The following is a 21230-nucleotide window of genomic DNA, read 5'->3' as shown; positions in this document are numbered from 1 at the left end:
GCCGTACTGCGGTGAATGCCAAACGAGCCGGGCGCACAAGGAACTCGGTCGAAAAGCACTGGTTATGTATTCACCTCGATAGCTCCAAGGTTCATTTGTTTATCCAGGCGCATTCGAGTGCCCCACTCAGATCCACTCCTTCGGACAGATGGCATTCCGGTTCTTTGGCAAGTCTATACTTTACGCCCTTCCGCTGGGCATCACCTTCCTGGATTGTGTGGGATATGTGGCCAGGGTGGATGGTGAGTTTGTCTTACGATTTTAGGACAAACTAATCCCTACCTTTATCCTCCTAGGCATCTCCATGCAACCCGCGCTCAATCCGGTCCCGGATGAAAAGGACTACGTTTTCCTCCTCCGATGGGGAACCCATAACAGCCAGGTGGAGCGCGGCGACATAATATCGCTCATCTCGCCCAAGGATCCTGCTCAAAAGATTATCAAACGCGTGGTGGGACTGCAGGGCGATGTGGTATCTACGCTGGGCTACAAGCACGAGATCGTCCGCGTTCCCGAGGGTCATTGTTGGGTGGAGGGCGACCACACGGGTCACTCCATGGACAGCAATAGTTTCGGACCCGTCGCACTCGGCTTGATGTCAGCGCGCGCTGTGGCCATTGTCTGGCCCCCCGGATCGCTGGCGGGTTCTGGAGAATGAGCTGCCGCGCCGAAGGAGACCCATCCAGGCCTCCAAGAACACCAGCAACTACTACAACTAGACTGACCACCCGGCGAAGAGTCTGCGCCCATGATAGTTCCAATTGTGTACATAGTTACAGAAATACGCGTATATTTTATAATCAATTGTTGTGTTTCCGCATGCGAGGCAATGTAGGATGTTCTAAATTTAAAATAAAAGTTAAAAACCAAAGAAAGTTGCGGGATTTCCATAAAACAAAAAGCAAGAAAACCTTCGGAGTGAAAACTATAATTTATTTCGTTTAAACTTATTAATCTACAAAATTTCCCGCGACTGGATACCAAACTCCTCCATCAAACTGAGAGTCTGTTTCAAAGCCACTCCTGCCCGAACAATCTCGAAATAACCCGGAGTGGCCAAATCAATGACTGTGGAGGCCAGGCGTCGCTCTTCGGTAAGCCCGATTTGGCCAGCATCGAAGACGGCGCCCAAATGCGGCCACAACGAACGAAACTCGGACACTTGCAAACTGCTGGGCGCACTGGAGCGATTGGCACTGGTCAGGGCCAAAGGCTGATCTTGCCACACGGCGCACAAATCTCGAATGAAATTAAAGTCCGGAATGCGAATGCCGATCTTGGAGGTGCTGGGATTAAGGAACCGGTTGCTCAACTGGGGCGTCCGCTCGATCACAATGGTCAGGGGTCCCGGGAGCAAACGAGTTAGCAGCTCGTCGCTGAGATGGGAAGCCTGACCAAAGCGACGCAGAGCGGGGATGTTGTGAACGCAGATAGCCACCGGCTTGTGCTCATCCCGACCCTTGATCTCGTAGAGCTTTTGGATGGCCGACTCATTATTGGCATCGCAGGCCAGACCATAAACAGTGTCGGTGGGAAGGGCAATAACCTGTCCCGTCAGCAGGCACTGACGTGCCAACTGGAGAGCCGCCTCATCTTCAACTGGACACACAGGTGTCCGAAGATCACTCTTTAAGGGCAGCATAGTTGAGGACTTGTGAAGGCCTTGGAAACGGCGGAGGAGCTGCGTCTGCAGGCGGCGCATTAGTCCCGCCAGGTGTGGTTGCACTCGTGGTTGCAGCACTTGAAGAACGTCGTCATGGGCTCGTCCGCCGAGCGGGTCTGTATCTGCATAAAGTACGCCCGCTTGTGGCTGCACGTTGGACACTCTGCGTCCGTAGAGTCTACGTTCTCCCACGCCGCTTTGCCACCCAGAACGTGGTCCACCTCCTAGAATAATAGAACAAAACAATTGCATTACAAATCCCCCAAAATTGCATCATCTTTAGGAAACCGAACGCACCTTTAGGCGGGGGAAAGTCTTTGTGGAGATCTTACGACGGATCTTTGATATATACGGGCAAGTGTTGCACGTGAAGCGATGGCTATTGGTGTCTTCCTCAATAATCAATATGTTTCCGCACGACGGGCAGAAAAACAACATAATTTCGGTCAATCCGTGTTTGGTTTGATTTGAGCACGTTGGATGTTCTTGGACAGTGTGACTGCGTGCAAAACTAAAATATACTAACCTCAATATACCACATACCGAGGTGATATGTAAGACCTTTACTAGAAGCATTACCATTAAACAGAAGGGCTTACGTTTACAAATGTCTGTAATTATTATTGCGGCCATTATTATTTCTTTAAAAAAATTTAACAGTATTACATAGATCTATTTTGGTTTGTTTACATTTGCATTTTAGTATTTTTTTTTTTTTTAACATTTTCTTGATTTGTGTTAATGGTCACATTACCACAAATTTGTTGATTTCCAGGATTTTTGCAACACATTTTCAAAATAAACAAATTTTGCAAGAGCTTTTATTATAACATTGGTAATAATTACAAATAAGAAATCATGTCGGCCGATGTACGCGATATTCTGGACATGGAGCGTGCCAACACGCCCGAAGTGACGAGAGATTCATTTTTAGCCACCAAGAAGCGGAACTTTGAACGGTAAACAAATGCATTCCATATGGCTGTTCTTCAATTAGTTACAAATTATTTAACTTAAAAGAACAAAGAATGCGTCCCGACGACCAGAAGGAATGCACCGCGAGGTGTTTGCTTTGCTTTACACTGACAAAAAAGATGCTCCGCCGCTCCTGCCCACGGATACGGCGTTGGGTATTGGAGCCGGCTACAAACAGACGAAGGCGCGCCTCGGAATGAAGAAGGTGCGCAAGTGGGAGTGGGCTCCTTTCTCGAATCCTGCCCGCAACGATGCCGCAGTCTTTCATCACTGGAAAAGGGTCACCGACAACTCCACCGACTATCCTTTTGCTAAATTCAACAAACAGTTGGAGGTTCCTTCCTACACGATGACGGAGTACAATGCCCATCTAAGGAACAACATCAATAACTGGAGCAAAGTGCAGACAGATCACTTGTTCGATTTGGCGAGGCGGTAGGTTGCACAATCCAATTTTATAAGAAAACTCTATAGTTATCAATCATTTTAGTTTTGACCTTCGTTTCATTGTGATGGCGGATCGCTGGAACCGTCAGCAGCATGGCGCAAAAACCGTGGAGGAGTTGAAGGAGCGCTACTATGAAGTGGTGGCCCTGCTCGCCAAAGCTAAGAACCAGACCAGCGAAAAGAAAGTATTCGTTTATGATGCCGAGCACGAGCGGCGGCGCAAGGAGCAGCTCGAGAAACTGTTCAAACGCACCACCCAACAAGTGGAAGAGGAGCAAATGCTTATCAACGAGATGAAGAAGATCGAGGCTCGTAAAAAAGAGCGCGAACGCAAGACCCAGGATCTGCAGAAGCTCATTTCTCAGGCTGATCAGCAGAATGAACACGCCTCCAACACGCCAAGTACTCGTAAATATGAGAAAAAGTTGCACAAGAAAAAGGTGCACCACCAGCCACGACCTTCCAAAGTGGACTCTGTTGTAAACGCCATAGAAATCGGCAGCAGCGGCATCAAGTTTGCTGATCTGCGCGGTTCCGGTGTGTCCCTGCGCTCGCAAAAGATGAAACTGCCGGCCAACATAGGCCAACGGAAGGTTAAGGCCCTTGAACAAGCCATTCAAGAGTTCAAAGTTGGTAAGTCGATGCGTAAATTTATTCTCTGGCCAGCGCTAATTGGCTTGTTCTTTGTAGATCCCGCTCCGCCGCCCACAGAGGACATTTGCACCTCCTTCAACGAGCTGCGCTCCGATATGGTATTGCTTTGCGAACTGCGCACCGCGCTGTCCACATGCGTCTACGAGATGGAGAGCCTCAAACATCAGTATGAGGCCGCCTGTCCGGGAAAGGTAAGTCTTTAGACCGAACATCATTTCAACAAAGGTGGCTAATTGGTTTTTCTCTAATCAATGCAGACGCTGAACATCCCGCCCTCACTGGTGCCCATCAAGACCGAAGCCCTGGACAATAGCACAAATTAATTAAGTTAACGCGGCCCGTTTCTACTCAGATTCTCCAGACGCCGAAGTGTGTGCGGCGTGCTAATCACTGTAACCCGTTTTCCACTGTCCATATTTGTGCATTTGCGCTACTCCCAGTCCGTCTGGGGAAATAAATGGATAAACAAGAAAATTGTTTTGCGGCACACTCACTGTGAAAAGCAAATAGCCCACGGCCATCGTTGGCCAAGAAGATGCCATGTCGAGTGTGAGAACTTTTTCCCATTGCTTGATTTATTTTATTTTCCAGCTAGCCATGCTCGCTTAGTGGCTCGTATTTGGGTTAGGCCAGCCAAAGCAGCAGCGGCATCAGCAGCAACAGCAGCAGCAGCAGCAGGGGATGCGATCTTTGGCAAGCCGAAAAAGAGAATCGAGCCATGTTCGATTCCGACGGTGCCTGCCCACACAATTCGGATATACAGATGCAGAGGCGGAGGTGGCCCATTCATCGGACCAGTATTTGTGAATGAACCGAATGCGAAGGCAAACAAACACAACACCCAAACGAAACGAAGGCAGGCTGAAAACGAGAAGCGGAGAGGAAAACGCATATGAAATCATTCTGTTGGCGGCTCGACCTGCCTTATCCGAGCGTAGGCCGCTCAGTCGAGTTTCAGACGCCGTCGCGTTCAGTTCGTCGGTCGGTTTCAGTGGAAGACGTTTACAATTCCTGTGTGTGTGTTTTGACCGCCTGCAACTTGCAAAACAAAAGTACGCCTCTGTGAAAATGCAAATTTGACCAAGCACTCGAGTGGCTGTCGTCGGTCGGTGGAATTTGCCCGCACATCGCTACCTGGTCGTCATCATCCCTCTGAAACTCTGGGAATCCTGACGAGGGACGGGGGGCCAAGGCAAACGTCGCATCCGTTTCCGGTTCTTTCTGTTGATTGTTACCTACATCTACTTGCAGTCGCGCTGGGTTTTCATGAATGAAATTTTAATTTCGTGTGTGCGCGCGAGTGTTTGTGTGAGCCGCAAGTCCAGTTTTGAGCCCGAACTCCAGCGGTGTCAACTGACGAAGGCCCAGCAATCGCATTGTCGTCAGTGCACCGTAAAGATCTTTATCGCATTTTAAACACAAATACGTTCTGGAGCAGAAGGCAAGAGGACGCGGTCGTCAGGTAGAAGGGAAACCAAACATCGGAAACATCGGCCAGGTTAATGCGGTTTATTGTTCTATGAACGCTGGCACCGTCGCTCTGTTTAAGTTTCGCACGCTGATAAAGAGGACCCCGCCCATCGAAATGTGGCCAAAGCTCTGGTGAGTCTCGTCTCTGGGTTAATTCGACGGCAAATAAGCATTTATGTCGCTCCAAATAAAAGACGCCCACCATAATTTATAGGTTTGAGATTCAAAGTGGTTCGCATTCGCCATTTTCTACTCTCTCCTCGCGTGTATAACAAAGATTAGCACCTTTTAGTCTAATAATAGCGGACGATTCGAAGGCAACCTTACCGCCGGGCACATAATAAACTCGTATTAAAATTCAAAGTCATAATGATTTCAATCAACTCGCACAACGCATGCCACTTCCGTTGTGTGCGTCTCAAATTTCGTATAATTTCACGGGCTAATGTTTTCCCAATTCACCTGAGATACCCACGCAGTTCGAGGGCTAAAAAAAGAGAGAGACACTCAAAGAAACCCACACACGGAGGCTCCACTGTCTTTCCCGCTCAGTTTACGCGCAATTAACGCTTTGTTGTTGCTTCTCCAACCTCTTCTAATTTCATATAACTCATCATTTTCACAGCGGGCAGCTCTGGATGTTCGAGCTCAGCTTACGGCGACAATGAAATACGTAAAGGAAAAGACTTTTATTTACATTTCATTTTCAAACGCCCACAATAACAATGAAAGCGGAGAGGGAAAAAAAGATTGCTCATAATTAATGTTTATATAATTTTTTACTGCTTTACATGCGGCTCATTAGCCGCTTGGCTCTTGGAATACCCCGCTCGGTTTCTGTTCTTCTTGGCTTGACGCGGCAGGTTCGTTGCCTAAGTCTTTTGTTTGCGAACCGTGGGCGTCCGCCTGATGCGGCACAAAAAAAACTATATATACCCAAGTAAAAAAGATAAAATAAGAGACATTTGTGCTACTTACTTGCCGCTGTCGGTTGCTCCACAACCAGTTGCCAAATTTGGCAATGGGAGCGCAGCAACAGCTGCCTGCTGCCCACTTACTTTTTTTTTTGTGTTGAGCTCAAAGTGTGTCGCTGTCATCTGACGATCCAACGAGCTAATGTTTTTAGGTCCCCCCATCCCCCCCACAAAAGAATACAAAAATGATGCTTCGCTGACTAGCCATCTGACCGAAGGGAATGGACGTTAGGACCTTCGCGTTCTCTCCAGTTTCTGGCAGTGCATGCATAACTTATACAGCCATTCACTTAGCATACTCCTCCGCAGCATCCGAGCAATTTCTTGCCATACAACTTGGCTCCGTCTGGCATTTGCATTCGTGTGTGGGCAGCTCTTGGTGTGGGCTAGACCAAGATCTCTTGTGGTTTCTATCTGCCAACTGATGTCGCATAATATGTTTAATTTAGTCTATTTCCAAGCCCATTTCCGTGCAGCGTTCAGCTTTCTTCACGTTCAATATTTCCCCCTAAAATTTAATTGATTTTCCAAATCTCGCCAGCAGCGATTTCCATTTTATTGGTATCTTGGTATCTCTGTGTTTTTGGCTCGGTTTGTCTCGGCTTTTGAAATGTCGCAATTAACAGTCGATTTAGCATTATGCACATGCGTTGGCGGCCTCCTCGTGTCTCAACTGGATTTCTGAGTTTTGCGTGGGCTGTGAACTTGGTTTTTAGGTTTATTGTCGGCTCCGATGTGGAGGTGTTCGAGTCGGGGATATAAAAAAAGGTTTTGGGTGGCAGATATCTCTGGGTGGGTCTACCGATATTCAAATAATAAAGTCAAATTAGAGTTCCATTTCAATTCCATTTACTCAGATGTTGTGTCATTATAGATGTTTTGATCTTATCATCGGTAATTGTCGAAGAAAATGTAACTACCGTCGTAAAAATGGCGCAACCACTATTAAAATGTCTTATTAAAATTGTATGCTCCACTTTTACGGCATAAAAATGTGGCATAATGATTTCATCCTGTCTTCGCGATTGTTCTTGATGTTCTCATTTATTATATTGAATATCGATCGTTTAAAATGCACGTTAAGAATACATAAACACTTTGATACGCATTAAATAAATGACCCAAAGGCAAGTGAAATGGGCTGCAGGAGCGGACGGACCAGAACCCAAATGTCCATAAATTTCGAGCTCAAATTGCTTTTAGTTGTCGACTGCCGTCGGCCATATTCATATGCAAATGGCGAACGAAAAAAAAAACAGACACACTTGGATTTAAAAACGTTTTGGACCAGAGCGAAGGCAACGAAAAATCCAATTTAATTTAAATTAAACACAGCCCGGTCCAAGTTCATTCATGTTCAGGCTCGGACAGAGGCAGAGGCCCATAAAGTGCAAGATTTGGTAAATAAAAATAAAAATGCAGGAGAACAAAACACGGCTTAGGCCATTCCGTCGAATGGTTTGTTTACCTTGCCCCAGGGGAAATCGCTCCGAATCGGATCGGATCAGCCAACTGTTTTTCACTCGGCCACATACTTATTTTATTTCATTGTGTTTCACTTTACATATTGGCCTCATCCGAGCCAACAAAGGGAATTACCCTGGGACGGGGGTTCGACTTGCAGCGATTGCTGTCACTTATTGGTTACTCTGTCTGCGATTTGGTTAATTGTTCGAGTGTCAGTACTTGGCCGACCAGCTGCCCACGTGTATGTTCAATTAAAAAGTAATTTGCCCAGCACAGTCAGTCCGTAAACAAAAGGCGAAAACAGCCAAGGCAGCAAAAACGGCCAAAACCAAAGCGTTTCGGAGCAGAGACGACAGCCAGCCACCCACACGTTTCCGCTGACTTGTCGTCGGCCCACTCTTAAAAATAATACTCACTAATTTTATTTCTCGGATTTGTTGCTCTTGTGTGTTTTCTGTCGTTTCTTTTTTTTGTTGCTTACAGCTGGAACAAGTTTGTCAGACCTGTGATTTGCAGTTCGCTTTGACAATATTACCAGCTATTTGAAAATAGCAGGGAACCCACATGAAGTCTGATGTGGCTCGAAGAAAAATTCGTTTAAAAGCGCTTTGAGTCAAAAGAGTGTATCTGAAAAATTGGCTTAAATTAACAGATGTGATGTATGTGATATAAGCCCATGGACATCAGGCCTATTGAAATATAGTTTATCAAAACCAAACAGAAATAATAGCTTATCATAAAATAAAATGACTTGAATAGAATACCTAAATAAATTATCTCCAATTTTTTACTTGACTTATATTATATTGTCAAACAATCCCATTTTTAAAATAATTGTATTTATTTGGACGTGTGCTATAGTTCAGTGCCGAAAAAAACAGGCAATTCAATAATTGATTAAGTTAGATTAAAAGCCGACAGATTGGGCTACCATACGAAATGCCTGTCATATAAACATAAACAAATAAAAGGCCTGATAAACAAGCGGCGTGGGCAATAATACTTACTTATATTGACTCATAATTGTGTGTGGAAATATAATATGCATTTACGATCCTTGTCAGAATTTCAGCATCCGTTTCCGTCTTAGCGCACAGACGACTAAATGAGTCCAGTCATTCAGGCATTCGGATTCCCAAGGCTCGAAAAGGGAAAGGGATTAGGGACAAGAGGACCAGGATAGTCATCACAATTAAATCCCTTTTGCCGGCTTCTCCACAGAATTTGTGTTTTCTGTTTCCTGTACCCTTTGTCTGCTCCTTTTTCCCCCTTTTGGCATGCTAAATATCCAGGCAGACCACAATGGTGATGTTGGGGTGGCTACTTCAGTTTCGAAAGCAGCTGTTTTGGTTTTCCACTCTTTTATTATTTTTTCGTGTTTTTTTTCTTTGTGCCGCACGTCTGTGGCTGCCACTTTGCGTGACATTTCGACCTTTGGCTGGCTTTTGCAGCAACTTTTACTATTTTCATGCTAGGCATAAATTTCATTTGCCACACACACACATGTTACTCATTTCGATGCGCTTTCAACACTCGAACAATGCCCCAGCAGGTTGAACCGCACCGAAAAAATAAAATAAGATAAAATAGCAAATTACTAATTTCGCCTTTGGCCTATGCAACATGTTGCCGTCATTATTATTAGCTACATGTTGCCTAATTTGCTCGCTGCAACAGTTGCTGCTGTTTCACTGTCGTTCGTTTGCGGTTAAGAGTGCTAAAAAATAAAATATTTTACGGATAAATAATTAGGCAACCCAACTGCAGCTGACGCTAAAATTACGTTTCCCAAATTGCTGCAGTGGTTAAAATGCAAATGCAACATTTTATATACCAAATCTATCTTAACTATTCCAGAATGAAACATTTTATATAGATTTAAGTTCAGTTACTGGTAATACAAGTTGATTAAAATGATCACTATTCAATTTACTGATCTAACCAATTTTAACTGAAGAGCAACTACCATTCGTTATCTCCCGATCAACCATTACTTGCTATTTTTTCGCTTTTCATTTATTGCCAAAGAAGGCGAGCTAACAAAAAACGCGTTTTTAATTGTTCAGTGGCTTATCGCATGTTTTGGCCATTTTGGGAGCTCAAAAATGTTAAGTAAAGGAGAGAGGCATAAAGACAAGAAACAAAATAATAACACATTATGTTGGCTGGTGTGCCAGTTGAGCCGCAAATTATGTGCAAAATAAATAAGAATCGCTTTTTTACGATTCGTTGTTAGCCAATGATTGAAATTTCCAATCAGTTTTGAAATTTGTGGCGAGTTTTCAGAGTCAGCTGCACATTGAATACACACTCGCACCCATTTTGCGGCGTCATTATCATATCGCTGTATCTCCTGATCTTCATGCAGCATCATCAGGCGGCAAAGTCGCTCCGTTCCGAGGAAAAACGTTGCAATGCCGTTACCAACGCAATCCACTTCCAACCATTTGGCCGTGCTTACACCCATATAGCATCGCATATATGTACATCAGAGGGTTTATTTCCGTTGACGTGCCTTAATTTCAGCCAGTTTGGGACTGGCTCTTGCCGCATTTCTGCTGTTCCTGGTGCTTTGCTCGTTGTCTTCGCTCTGATGATGATAATGACTATATGGCGCTATGAACCTACACAGCAAACAGCCAGCCGATTTCGAGACCCCAAAAGGGTGTTTCTTGGGTAAAGAAAAGGTTTGGAAATACTCTAGGCATGATATTTAGCCTAAGGACTTTTGACTGCTATAAAACAGATGCTAAATTAGTTTATTTTATTTCTAAAGGTTAAAAGTGAAAAGTCTTCAAGATTGGTTTGCCATATTCAGTATACATTTGATAGCCTAATAAAAAAGTTAATGTATTAAGCGGGTGCCACAATCTACATATCAAATTAAGCAGCCGTGTTATTTAAATCTAAACACTTGCAAAATAAATAAAAAAGGAATTCCAGTCAATTTAGATGTGGAAAGTCAAAATTAAAAATATTTAGTAAAATTATGTGAAGAATGGCTTAGGGCTTACGTAAATTAAATTTAATTTGATCAATCAAAATAATTTTAGAAAATAATAAATACAAAACAAAAAGCTTTTATATGCATGTAGAGCATTTGAAAACCGCCTTTAGCTCCAACTAATTCTGATGTGTGGGAGCTGGCGGCTCTGGGCCCAAATGAATAATCAACCCAAACTGGCGTCTCCAGTCTGCACACAAAGGTGATGGCGACGACTGCTTTTGGATCTCTTCGGATTGAGAGGGGCAACTGGTTGTTGTGGCTTGATTAGCGAGTCCGCGATAAGTCCAAAGCCAAATAGACGCCGAAGAGGCAGCTCGTTGGCCAATGGATGTTGGCGGATGGATGTGTTTTGATTGAGTGCTCCTGCTGAGTCAGCGGCGACAGGTCAGCGCTGAGATCCGAATCCTGGAGGTGTGAGGCGTGGCATTTTATGCATAATTAGCCACTCTGGGGGCGGGGCCAAAACCAAAGAGCTGGTCGGGGGAGAGCGGAAATTAAAGGCACTCAAACGTTTCGAATCGTTGACCAGTTAGCGTGACAGAGGTGGAGTTGAGCTGAGCTGCATTTTAAAATATATTTTTATTGTTGAGGATGTTGTCGGTGTGTACGCAGTGGTCAACACAACACTTGACTTTATATCGCTGCACAGAAAGAAATTTTGTTTAATTTTTAATATTTATACAAATGTTTTTTTATGATTATGAATCTTAAAAAAGGTTATCCTTTAATGATGAGAAATTTTTTAATAACTGTATTTGAAAGTCCCATTCTGCAATTCACCCTTCAATTTTCCTTTCACTATCTCCTTGTTTTTAGGAACTAGTAAAGGCAGGCCCGTATCCAGAAATTTTTTTCGGGGGGGGCTCAAGGACAAAAATCAACAAAAAATGTGGACTTATTCGAATAATTTCAGAAAAAGGCAAATCACACATCAATCTTTAATCAGTACGTGACGTTTGATATTTTATTATTCCTGTTAGGTCAGGTTTCTCCTACTGAAGACTTTTTAATGAAAAATTTTAATAGAAAAAATTTTTGAATTCAAAGATTTCGGGGGTGCCCGGGCCCCCCGAGCACCCCCCCTGGATACCGTGCCTGAGTAAAGGTGTAGATAACTTTTCTTAGCACAATAAACGATCTTTAAAATTCCGATATTTTTTCCGTGTGTAGTTTTAGTAGCAACACTCAGATTTATTTTGACCACGTACATATGCAAAACGCATTCTAATGGAACCGGCGAGCCGGTGTTTCCTCTGCCCATGTTTGGCCATTGTAGTTGGCAGTTACGCTCTGATTTTTGAGCCTCCACCTGTTGTTGTTCGCCTTTGGCTTTGCACGCTTCCCTGATGCCCTGCGGTGCGTTCGCAATTGTTGCCCAGAAACGGAAATGCCGCCTTTTGTTGAGCGGAAATGCAAAATGATATTGTTCGCCGGGCAGTGGCAAGAACCTAGTTGATATGATTGACTTTGAATGGGTCTCCGATTGCAATGCGCTGCCCTGCAGCTATCAATTACCCCCAGTCGCCGACGAGATGTCACCGGAGAGTGCCATCAAGATCCCAAACGCCCAAACAAAAACGACAGATCGCCCACTTGGAAACCCTCAGTCTGCGATTTGCTCTCCCTGTGTGGGCAATCAGCAAATGCAGATCCGGGCAAGCAATTATGCAAAGCATTCATGTATCTATATTTTTAGTTAGATGCTCGAGTAGTACAGGGCAATATGGGTCTTAGCCGAGAAGGAATCCGCGAGGTGTTCGCAGAGGAGACAGGCTGCGCAGGTTGCAGGCCACGCGGAGATTGGGAAGATTCTGGGGATTGCGGCAGTAGCGCTCCCAGCCCTTCCAGTACTTGAAGCCCTCGCGCTCTTGGATCATTCTGGCACAGGCAATGTCGTCGCCAATATCGTCATTGGAAAAGTCTATAATTTAAATAGAGGGTTATAAATAAAAATAATTGTATAAGAAACTAGAAAATCATTGATATCAGGAATCCGGTTTATAAGGTGTACTGATATTAAATATCAGTCAATAAATAATATATGAATGTAAATAAGAATCTATCTATTTTCATTTCCGCTTGTCATGTACTAAAAAAGTATAAATTTTATACTATAAAATATTGGACTTACCTTCACATTTCATGTTGCACTGCCCTCCTTTTCGACCCTCGGAACAATAATTTTTGCTGCTGATCTGGAACAGACCATAGTTTTTGCTATCGTTCTGGTTTACAGTTATTTTGCTGGTGTCCAGGTAACTCTCGTGCTCCACCAGACAGATCCCTAACAATATTTCTTTAGTGAAAGAACTGGCCTTGCTTTGCAAATAACTTACAGTTGGAGATGAAAGTCTTGTCAAAATGATAGTTTTCCACCAGAACTCGGGTGAGTTCGCATCGCTGATATTTCTTAGACTCCACTTGCTTTGATTCCAGCAGCAGCAGGATCAGCACTGGTATTATCCACATACAAACAGTTTTCATTTTTGTTAGATCTAAAAGAGGGAGACCTGTCAGTTGGATTACAGGGTATTGGGCAGAGTTTGATCCTCATTATGTATGGGCACAATTAACCATTAACCCAAACAGTTCAGAGAGTTCGGGCGCTTGCATACTTTTTCTATATGCACTTCCCTATTCACAGCTAAAACACCTGCTTACACTTATTTCTTTTTCGAATTGAGCACTTTCTTATAGAACTTTATAAGCGTTAAAATACATCTGAGCGGTTGGCCGTTTTAGTGAAGATTCGTTCACAGTTTTTCGACTTCTCACAGTTTCTTCTGGCATTTCTTTATTTAACACCAAACAAGAACTCTTGAATTCCAACTAATGATCAGTCTAGCAACAAATTTCCATTTGTTATGCCTTTGTTTACTCCCACACGATTTTTTGGGACTTGTTTTTTGCATCTATATATCTTTTTATCAGTGTGTATATCAGTCAACTTATCTGAAGAGATACCTATCACGATTGTCAAGGAAAGACGGATATAAAGTGTCTTCTTGTTGAGGTATTCCAATATTTAATTATATATAGTGGTCATAAATAATTTGCCTTAACAGCCAAAACAGCGTTGATATTTGTATAGTATAGTTTAGGCATTATAATCACGTGTTACTTAGAATGCTCAATCGAAGCCATAATTAATTTTAAGTATATAAAGCGTAAAAGTAATTAATAAGGGCATACGCATTATATAGCTTACAACAATTAGACATTTCAGGGTCACCGAAAGTAGATAAACAACCAAAAAACTACTCAAATTTGGAGGGCGTTCTTGATAGATCATTAAGTATACGCAATGTACACGTTTCACTTTTATTCGAGATTTGCAGGCACGCGAATGTAATAATACGTTTGTGTTACTTCCTCTGGCAGAACACTTTTACTTCAGCAAACTGTTTGTTTACTTTGTTTACCTAATTAACGCAGAACAACAGCGAGGAAACGGGTTTGTTGAGGGGAATCGCAGATTGCGAGTATCTGTATCTTCTTACCGCGTTTCGTGGGTTTCGTTTCACGATTGCGTGCTTTTAAGTACATATAATTTTGAACTGCCGATCGGGTCCGATGAGAAGCTAGCCCGCCGGTGCGACGCTGCTGACCCGAGTTTAAGTACTGAACGCCCAAGTATTTCTCAGATCCAATTGCGCCTCACTTTGCAAATGAGTCGAGGTAAATTCTCTCCCAAAACGCCGATTGAAGAGCAAAACACATATGCATGAATTCGCTCGAAAGACTGATAAAGTTGATAAGACCTGTTGCCACGGTTGAATTACCACATGAACTCTCTGAAAAATCAGTTGATTTAGGGGGAATCGAGGAGGGGGAGTACTTTCTCAGTTGTGGGTGGGCCTGTAAATATCGGAACTTTCGTATTGAGTTCAGCGATCTTCTGGTTTTATGTAACTATTGAAATTCTTGGGTAAATAAAATTCTTTGTATTCAGAAAGTGTCGCTGCATTTCATGAGATTTTGGGAAATTTTCACTTTTGGGGCTTTTGCTAAAAATGGGGGCGGAATTTTTTTTTTTTGATATTTACTTTGAGGCCAATGATTTCTAAAAATAAATTTTTAATGAATTTCCTCCCCTATTTTTATCAAAAGTGCCAAAAGTGAAATATTATCAAATTTTGTATGAGGTCTGCTTGGAAAATGTAATGCGGTTTGATTTTTTCAGATTCTCAATCTATGAAAATTGCTTTATCTTAATTTTTGTTGGCTTATTAAACCAACCGAAACCAAACTTTTTAATTAAAATCAATAAAAACAAACAAGTGGTCAAACTGAATGATTTTTGTTCTTGTTATAAAAAACTTTATCAAAAATGATGGCACATAAATTTTTTTTTGATGATATTTTTGTAAAGTCTATTATTGAGTCACCTTAAAAAATGAATATTCTATATGATACCTTCAGCTAATCAAAGGCTAATGATTGGCACTCGGAACAAAAACAGCTTTGCGACAGTAACCGCATTCCGCTGATCCCGGGATTTTCCTGGAAATATTTTAATTGCGCGATTCCGAAAATTAATATACAGTTTTCAGACATATTAACTAAAGCTTTATGGGCCTAGTAGTACTGCATAGAGTAAGTTAAAGCTAAGATCGAGTCGAAGTGCAGTCCTAGCAACGCGAAACATCGGGGAGCGTGCGCCCACGACATTTGCTCATCCATCCGGGCCAAGCTTGAAATCCCTGGCGGTTGAAGATCTGCATGGCACAGCGTGAGTCATCCGAGATCTCATCGTTTAGGAACTCTGAAACGAAAAGCTCTCCATATATATCTTCGCTTTTCGTGGGCGTTCGGGGAATTTGGACTCACCTTCACATTTAATATTGCAGATGCCGCCACGACGACCTTTGCGACACCAGTTTTTGCTGTTGATCTGCGGATTTTAAAATAAGTTATAGGCGGTCAAAAATACAAATGTAAGGCCCATGGGAAAACCCACCTGGAAGAGTCCATAGCTAACGCTCTGATTAGGCAACTGCATAGATTTTGATGTGCTACGTCCGCTCTCCGCTTCCACCAGACAAACCCCTAAAAGAAAGGAAAATACATTTTTTTTAAACCCTGAACTTATATTCATGTTTTCTTTATTAATTCCAACTTTTATAATTTGCTTATCTTATTAAAAAGTGCTGAGCAAAAATGCTAAAAATGTTAACAAATATGTACAACAACGTAGAAAGTAAGAATCTAATTTATTAAAGTAAAATTTTGTTGTAAATTTATTTTACACACAAATAACTACATTTATCTTCAATAAAACCGTAAAAATGATAATTTTTAACATATTCTTATACTCACAATTGGAGAGGTAACTGCGGGGAAAGTCGTGACGCAATAGCTCCTTGGCCAGCTGACAACGAGTCAGTAGTTTCGACTCGGTCTCCCATTGCGAAAGAAGGAGAAGATTGAGCACCAGGACGAGGGCACCGCCCTTGGGCAAGTGACTGGCCATATCGGCTTAAAGGGGAATTAGATTTTATTAGATTTTGGGGACCACTGCTAATCCTTTGGTTTTGGATAATTCAAGAGCGCTTCCCTCCGCGGCAACTGCGAGATTTTGCACTTTGCTGCGGAATTAATTCTACGACACTAGATGCGTAGCGCCCGAAATCTGGGTTTTTAAAGCCTCGCACGCAGTTTTTGTTTTCTTCTGGAAATGGGAGGCGACATTCGGGAGCGTCTGGTGACATGAAAAAAATACGCGGGTTACTCAATAAATGAGGTGCCTCAAAAAAAAAAAAAAACAGAATAAACAATAGAAGTTTTCAGATTTTCTTTTGGCTTTTACAAAGAAAACAATAAATTATTAGTCTCTTAAATATCATCCCTAAAATACCTTTATATTTTATAAAATTATTAAATTTTCTTGCCGTGCATTCAATAAATCGCTTTGATTGCGTTAAGCTGTAAATTGGCAAATTGTCTTGCAGAGATAACAATGGGAATCTTTAGCCCGAAACGCATCCACTGGATACAGATGCACTCTGTGTGGGTGTTTGTGTGTCAGAGTGTCAGTGACAACTGCGGCTTGACCTAAAAACGCACGATCTCATGATGTGCGAGTAGTGCAACCCATTCCCAGTATCCAAGTGTTTTCGATGCACTTTTCAATGCACGTCCGACTAATTTCCATGAAAATTTTTCCACTTACAGCCCACTGCTTTTCACGCTCTCGCTGCTCGCCGCCCTGGCAGCGGCCAATGACCTCAAGGATCTGCTAGAGGACAGCACCACGACGACCAGCACCACCACGTCGTCGCCACCAATTATCATAGCTGCTCCCACCACGCCCTCCGCCTATGTGGTGTCCGCCGCGGCAGTTCCCGCCCTTGTTTCCGGTAGGGGAAAGCAGAAGAGCTCCTCCGGAAAGTTTGTCAACAAAAGCTCCCCCAGGAAACGCAAGGCGGAGCAGGTTTCCTCACTGCCACTTCCCGTGGATGACGGCCTCATTGAGTGGAAGTGCCCCAATATCACCGGCACCCAAAACGCGGAACTCGAGTGCGGATGCGACCTGCCTCACACTCTTCGGTGCAACATCGATCTGCACGGAATGATGGTAAGATCCTTTTCAAACCTATTCAGCAATCCAATTCAAAAAAACCTGTAGTCGCTCAGTTTAAATTCATATATCATATAGGCTGTTAAGTTGTTGGAACGAAGTATTTAATAACTTTACAATTTAAGAGCTTCGAAAATAAGCGAGAGCTAAAATGCTTAAAGTGAAGTTAAATGGGAAATACAAAAATACAAACAACTACAGAATTGAAATTATATATGTAAATTTGTCGCTGTCATCTTTTAAATCTGGCCCTTTTAGATAAGAAGACGCAAAAAATCTCGAACTTTGACCCCGACGTGATTTGAACACGCAACCTTCTGATCTGGAGTCAGACGCGCTACCGTTGCGCCACGGAGTCTTATTAAAAAATCTTTGTTTACTTCAGCTTATCTATTAAAAAACTCTCGGTATAAATCAAATTTAATTTAAAAATGCTGATAAGATAGGTGCATTCTGCTGGGCAACTCTTCTTCCCAGCGCGTTAGTCTTATACATAAATAGAATCAGAACATTAGGATATGATTTATGGTGTCCGAAACCATAACTTTATATTACCTGATCACTTGAATTTATCAATTGCTGAACTATTAAATAAAATCTAATACCTTTATTGTATTTCCTCTAAGAAACTGCATCATTAGTTTAGCTTCCATTTTTGGGTCGCTTTTGTTCACATTTTTCCTTTGCTTTTTAAACTAATTTATTGCTATTTTTTTAGCTCCTGTCGGAAAGGCTCCGCACCTCTCCATATTCAATCTCATTGCTGGACTGCTCCCTGCGCAACGTGACCTTCCTGAGCGACGCCAAGATCTTCGATGGCGTTTCGCTACATGGCCTAGTGATCTCCTCCGGCGAAATAAAGAGAGTGCACAAATCTGCCTTCCTGGGAATCCGAGGACCTTTGCAGGCACTCGGCTTGCCTGGAAATGCACTTATGAGTGTGCCCTGGAATGCCCTGTCCACTTTAGGTGCCTTGGAGCGTCTTGACCTGGCCAACAACAAAATCAAGGCCTTGGGCACAGCTGACTTTGTGGGCTTAACCAGCCTAGTCTATCTGGAGCTGAGCAACAACCAGATATCGAGCATTTCCCAACGCACGTTTGGGAATCTTCGCAAGCTGGAGGTCCTAAAACTGGGAGGGAACCGATTGGGTGACTATCCACAAAGTTTGAGATCCCTGAGTCAGTGCCTCAGCCTGCGGGAATTGGATCTGCAGGCCAACAACCTCAACGGACCTCTGAGTGAACAAACGCTACCCGGAATGAGAAACCTAGAGAACTTGAACCTCAATCGGAATCTGATCAAGAGCATTCAGAACAAGGCGTTGGCGAATTTCTCCAGACTAGTGAGTCTCTCACTGCGTCACAATCAGATCGATGTCCTGCAGGACCATGCCTTCTTTGGACTGGGAGCACTGGATAGCTTGGATCTGAGCTACAATGGCATCGTGGCCATTTCCAGTGCCTCCTTGCAACATCTTTCCCGTTTGACTATACTGGATCTCACCCACAACTTCCTGCGCGCTCTGACCTCCGATTTGATAGCACCGCTACCATCTCTTAGGGAGCTACGACTGGCGGGTAACGACATCTCGATTGTGGCCAGGAATGCCATGGACGGAGCTCGGGAGCTGCAGAGCCTGCAGATGCAGGAGAATCCATTGTCCTGCGACTGCAGCATTCGTCCTTTCGCTGAGTGGCTGCAGGAGAGCAAGCTTCACTCCAGCCTGAGTGCCTCCTGTGTGACTCCTCCGAGATTGGAGGGTGCCCCTCTCCTCCAAGTGCCAGTGGAGACCCTCAGTTGCGACATGGACAATGTGGAGAAGGACAACGACAACATCATGGAGCACCTCGAAACGCTGGCTAAACCAAATCAGACATCGCCTATCAAGGATCTCTCCGAGGAGGTGAGTTTTCTCTAAGTAAAAGCAATACATAATCAAATGAATTACATAATTTTTCATAAAATTAAAATATAGTAAATCCTATTTTAGAATATGTGGATTTATTTAAACAGAACTTTTTTAATTATTAAAAATTGAAGTGCTTGCTTGAATAACTTTTAATGCCCAACCCAATTATTTTAAAAATGTCTTTTCGTCACATGTTCTCGCATATGACTCACTCGCATCTTTGTACTTTGGAAAACCACAAATATTTTAAGATTGCTAGATTTATTTTTAATTGGCTTATCAAAAAGTGTAGTCCGCAAAAAATGATTAGGGAGTCTAAGTTCGACTTTTAGATGAACATTTTGTATATACCTACAAATAATAAGTAAAAAGCTTTATAAATAAAACTGAATTGCTTAACACCATAAATAAATACAAAATATTTGATCTATTCTCAGATTATTCTTCATGAGCTGCACTTTTCGGCGGACTATGGATTGATCCTCACCTGGCTCTTGAATCTTAGCAAGAAGGACTATATGTGCGACGCTATTTTTGTCTACAAAGAAGAGCACATAAACGAGATTCTGATAGACAACTCACCGGTAATTATTATGAATAAGCCATATCTAAGTTCCCTTTTCTAATCCCCTTAACATTATTCCCTGCAGATCCATTGCGAGAGTAAAGTGGTTAATGGTCAGAACACAGTCAGTGTCATAGTTCCAGATAGTTCTTCCCTGGAAATAGGGGAAAGGTAAATATTACAAAATACTGATGACATATAAATAACAATAAATAACATATCACATTTCCCTTGCAGCTATCGCTTTTGCTTGGTGATGATCCAGGAGAAGAATCCCAAGGCGGAACTGAACATAGGTTGCTCCAATATCACCCAATTGGAAAGGAGTAGTCCCGGTTCGGTTCCCGTGTCCCGTCAATACCAGCGACGTCCCTACTACTCCGCCAGCGAGCTAAAACCTGAGGTGGTTCCCGAAGCTGGAGAGGATTATCAGATGAATCAGCGACGCTTCAATTCAGTGGTCGGAAGTCAACAGAAGCAGCAGACGCAGCAGCAATCGACTTTGCTGCACAGCTACACGGTGATTGATTCTCTGAACAAGAGTTTCTTGCCGGGATTGGGACTCGGAGTGCTGGTCACCTCTGTGCTGGTCCTGATTTGGGGAGCCACGCGAATCCGGCAGAATGGCGTCTCAAGCGGAGCTAACGAAAGTATTGGCAGCAACAGCAGCAGCATGCACAACAACAACAATAACAGCAGACCGGGAACACCAACGGCCACCACCTGCTACGCCGCCTCGGATCACATAGCCCGCCTGGCGGATGCGGAGAACGGGACACGCTACCTCAAGCTGCAGGCCACCACGAGCCTGTGAGGCAGCCGAAGCAGCCAGTAGCAGAAGCAGCCAGAAGCAGGATTGGACGTTGCACCTGCCCACTCAATAAACCTTGTGATAGTACAGTACACAACCGACTGTACCGATTTGAGTAGTTGTTAACGATATACGTACTCTTAAGGTTCACTGCACTAATCCAAAAAGTTGGCCCACACTAACCCACTTGTGCCATAAGCTAATCGATACGTATCCCGAAACTCCCATATATCAAAAAACTATATACAGCTGAGGTCAAAAGAATAGCTTAAGATTGGCATTTCAAAATTCCACAATATTTGGATTTTATATTATTACTTCTGTATTAATAATGAATAATATTCCATTTATGCTCAACCAACTTAACAAAGTAATTCTACACAAAAGCAGCAAATTCATTAAATTTAATAGGCCTTAAATTACCGCCTTCTTTTGACCTCCTGTGTACCAATTTTCTTAAACGGAGACCCCTTCGGTCTCATCCACAACTAGTGTTAACTTAGTGTTACGCCTCCTTCGTGTTAGAAAAGAACTCGTAAGTCATGACCCCTTAGAATTAAGGCTTTAATAATTTATTAACAAATTCAAAGCACACAGACAGTAGAAAAGAAAAACATAACATAGAACAAATAAAAGTGAAAAGAGAAATAAAAGCCAATTGCAATCGAAGCAGAGTTCCTAAGGTCAGCCGGGCCATTTTTTAGG

General features: G+C 43.0%; 7 protein-coding genes and 1 non-coding gene across 9 annotated transcripts; 3 read left to right on the top strand and 5 right to left on the bottom strand.

Moving 5' to 3' along the window:
* The first annotated feature begins 84 nt into the window (after positions 1–84).
* LOC108094958 (mitochondrial inner membrane protease subunit 2) lies at positions 85–875 on the top strand. The gene is made up of 2 exons (XM_017195822.2): positions 85–242; positions 297–875. Exons 1-2 carry the CDS (start codon positions 149–151, stop codon positions 656–658), a joined length of 456 nt encoding a protein of 151 aa, XP_017051311.2. The 5' UTR covers positions 85–148; the 3' UTR covers positions 659–875.
* Positions 876–912: 37 nt separating this feature from the next.
* LOC108094768 (yrdC domain-containing protein, mitochondrial) lies at positions 913–1702 on the bottom strand. The gene has a single exon (XM_017195540.2). The coding sequence runs from the start codon at positions 1700–1702 to the stop codon at positions 956–958; it is 747 nt and encodes a 248-aa protein (XP_017051029.1). The 3' UTR covers positions 913–955.
* LOC108094769 (DNA-directed RNA polymerase III subunit RPC10) lies at positions 1702–2168 on the bottom strand. Its single transcript, XM_017195541.2, has 2 exons — positions 1961–2168; positions 1702–1887 (listed from the first exon to the last, which is right to left on the bottom strand). The coding sequence occupies exons 1-2, from the start codon at positions 2099–2101 to the stop codon at positions 1702–1704; spliced, it is 327 nt and encodes a 108-aa protein (XP_017051030.1). The 5' UTR covers positions 2102–2168.
* A 223-nt stretch (positions 2169–2391) lies between these two features.
* Positions 2392–4213, top strand: LOC108094841 (DNA methyltransferase 1-associated protein 1). The gene is made up of 5 exons (XM_017195643.2): positions 2392–2622; positions 2684–3073; positions 3129–3718; positions 3776–3930; positions 3997–4213. Exons 1-5 carry the CDS (start codon positions 2522–2524, stop codon positions 4060–4062), a joined length of 1302 nt encoding a protein of 433 aa, XP_017051132.1. The 5' UTR covers positions 2392–2521; the 3' UTR covers positions 4063–4213.
* A 462-nt stretch (positions 4214–4675) lies between these two features.
* LOC108094837 lies at positions 4676–21170 on the top strand. Its single transcript, XM_017195635.2, has 6 exons — positions 4676–5341; positions 16832–17234; positions 17956–19143; positions 19587–19733; positions 19800–19885; positions 19952–21170. The coding sequence occupies exons 1-6, from the start codon at positions 5259–5261 to the stop codon at positions 20526–20528; spliced, it is 2484 nt and encodes an 827-aa protein (XP_017051124.1). The 5' UTR covers positions 4676–5258; the 3' UTR covers positions 20529–21170.
* Positions 12246–14282, bottom strand: LOC108094843 (lysozyme). Of its 2 annotated transcripts, none has more exons than XM_017195646.2 (4): positions 14158–14282; positions 12994–13152; positions 12789–12941; positions 12246–12578 (listed from the first exon to the last, which is right to left on the bottom strand). In XM_017195646.2, exons 1-4 carry the CDS (start codon positions 14201–14203, stop codon positions 12388–12390), a joined length of 549 nt encoding a protein of 182 aa, XP_017051135.1. In that variant the 5' UTR covers positions 14204–14282; the 3' UTR covers positions 12246–12387. The 2 variants fall into 2 exon arrangements, with proteins under 2 accessions (XP_017051135.1, XP_017051134.1); XM_017195645.2 differs by having other exon boundaries at positions 14080–14173.
* On the bottom strand, positions 14712–16511 carry LOC108094845 (lysozyme). Its single transcript, XM_017195648.2, has 4 exons — positions 15977–16511; positions 15618–15706; positions 15488–15551; positions 14712–15422 (listed from the first exon to the last, which is right to left on the bottom strand). The coding sequence occupies exons 1-4, from the start codon at positions 16128–16130 to the stop codon at positions 15289–15291; spliced, it is 441 nt and encodes a 146-aa protein (XP_017051137.1). The 5' UTR covers positions 16131–16511; the 3' UTR covers positions 14712–15288.
* On the bottom strand, positions 17524–17595 carry Trnaw-cca. Its single transcript has one exon. It is a non-coding gene; the product is annotated as a tRNA-Trp (tRNA).
* Positions 21171–21230: the final 60 nt, after the last annotated feature.

Source organism: Drosophila ficusphila, unplaced genomic scaffold (assembly GCF_018152265.1).
Source record: "Drosophila ficusphila isolate 14025-0441.05 unplaced genomic scaffold, ASM1815226v1 contig_414, whole genome shotgun sequence".
Lineage (NCBI taxonomy): Eukaryota > Metazoa > Arthropoda > Insecta > Diptera > Drosophilidae > Drosophila > Drosophila ficusphila.
This window is presented reverse-complemented; position numbering and strand designations above follow the sequence as displayed.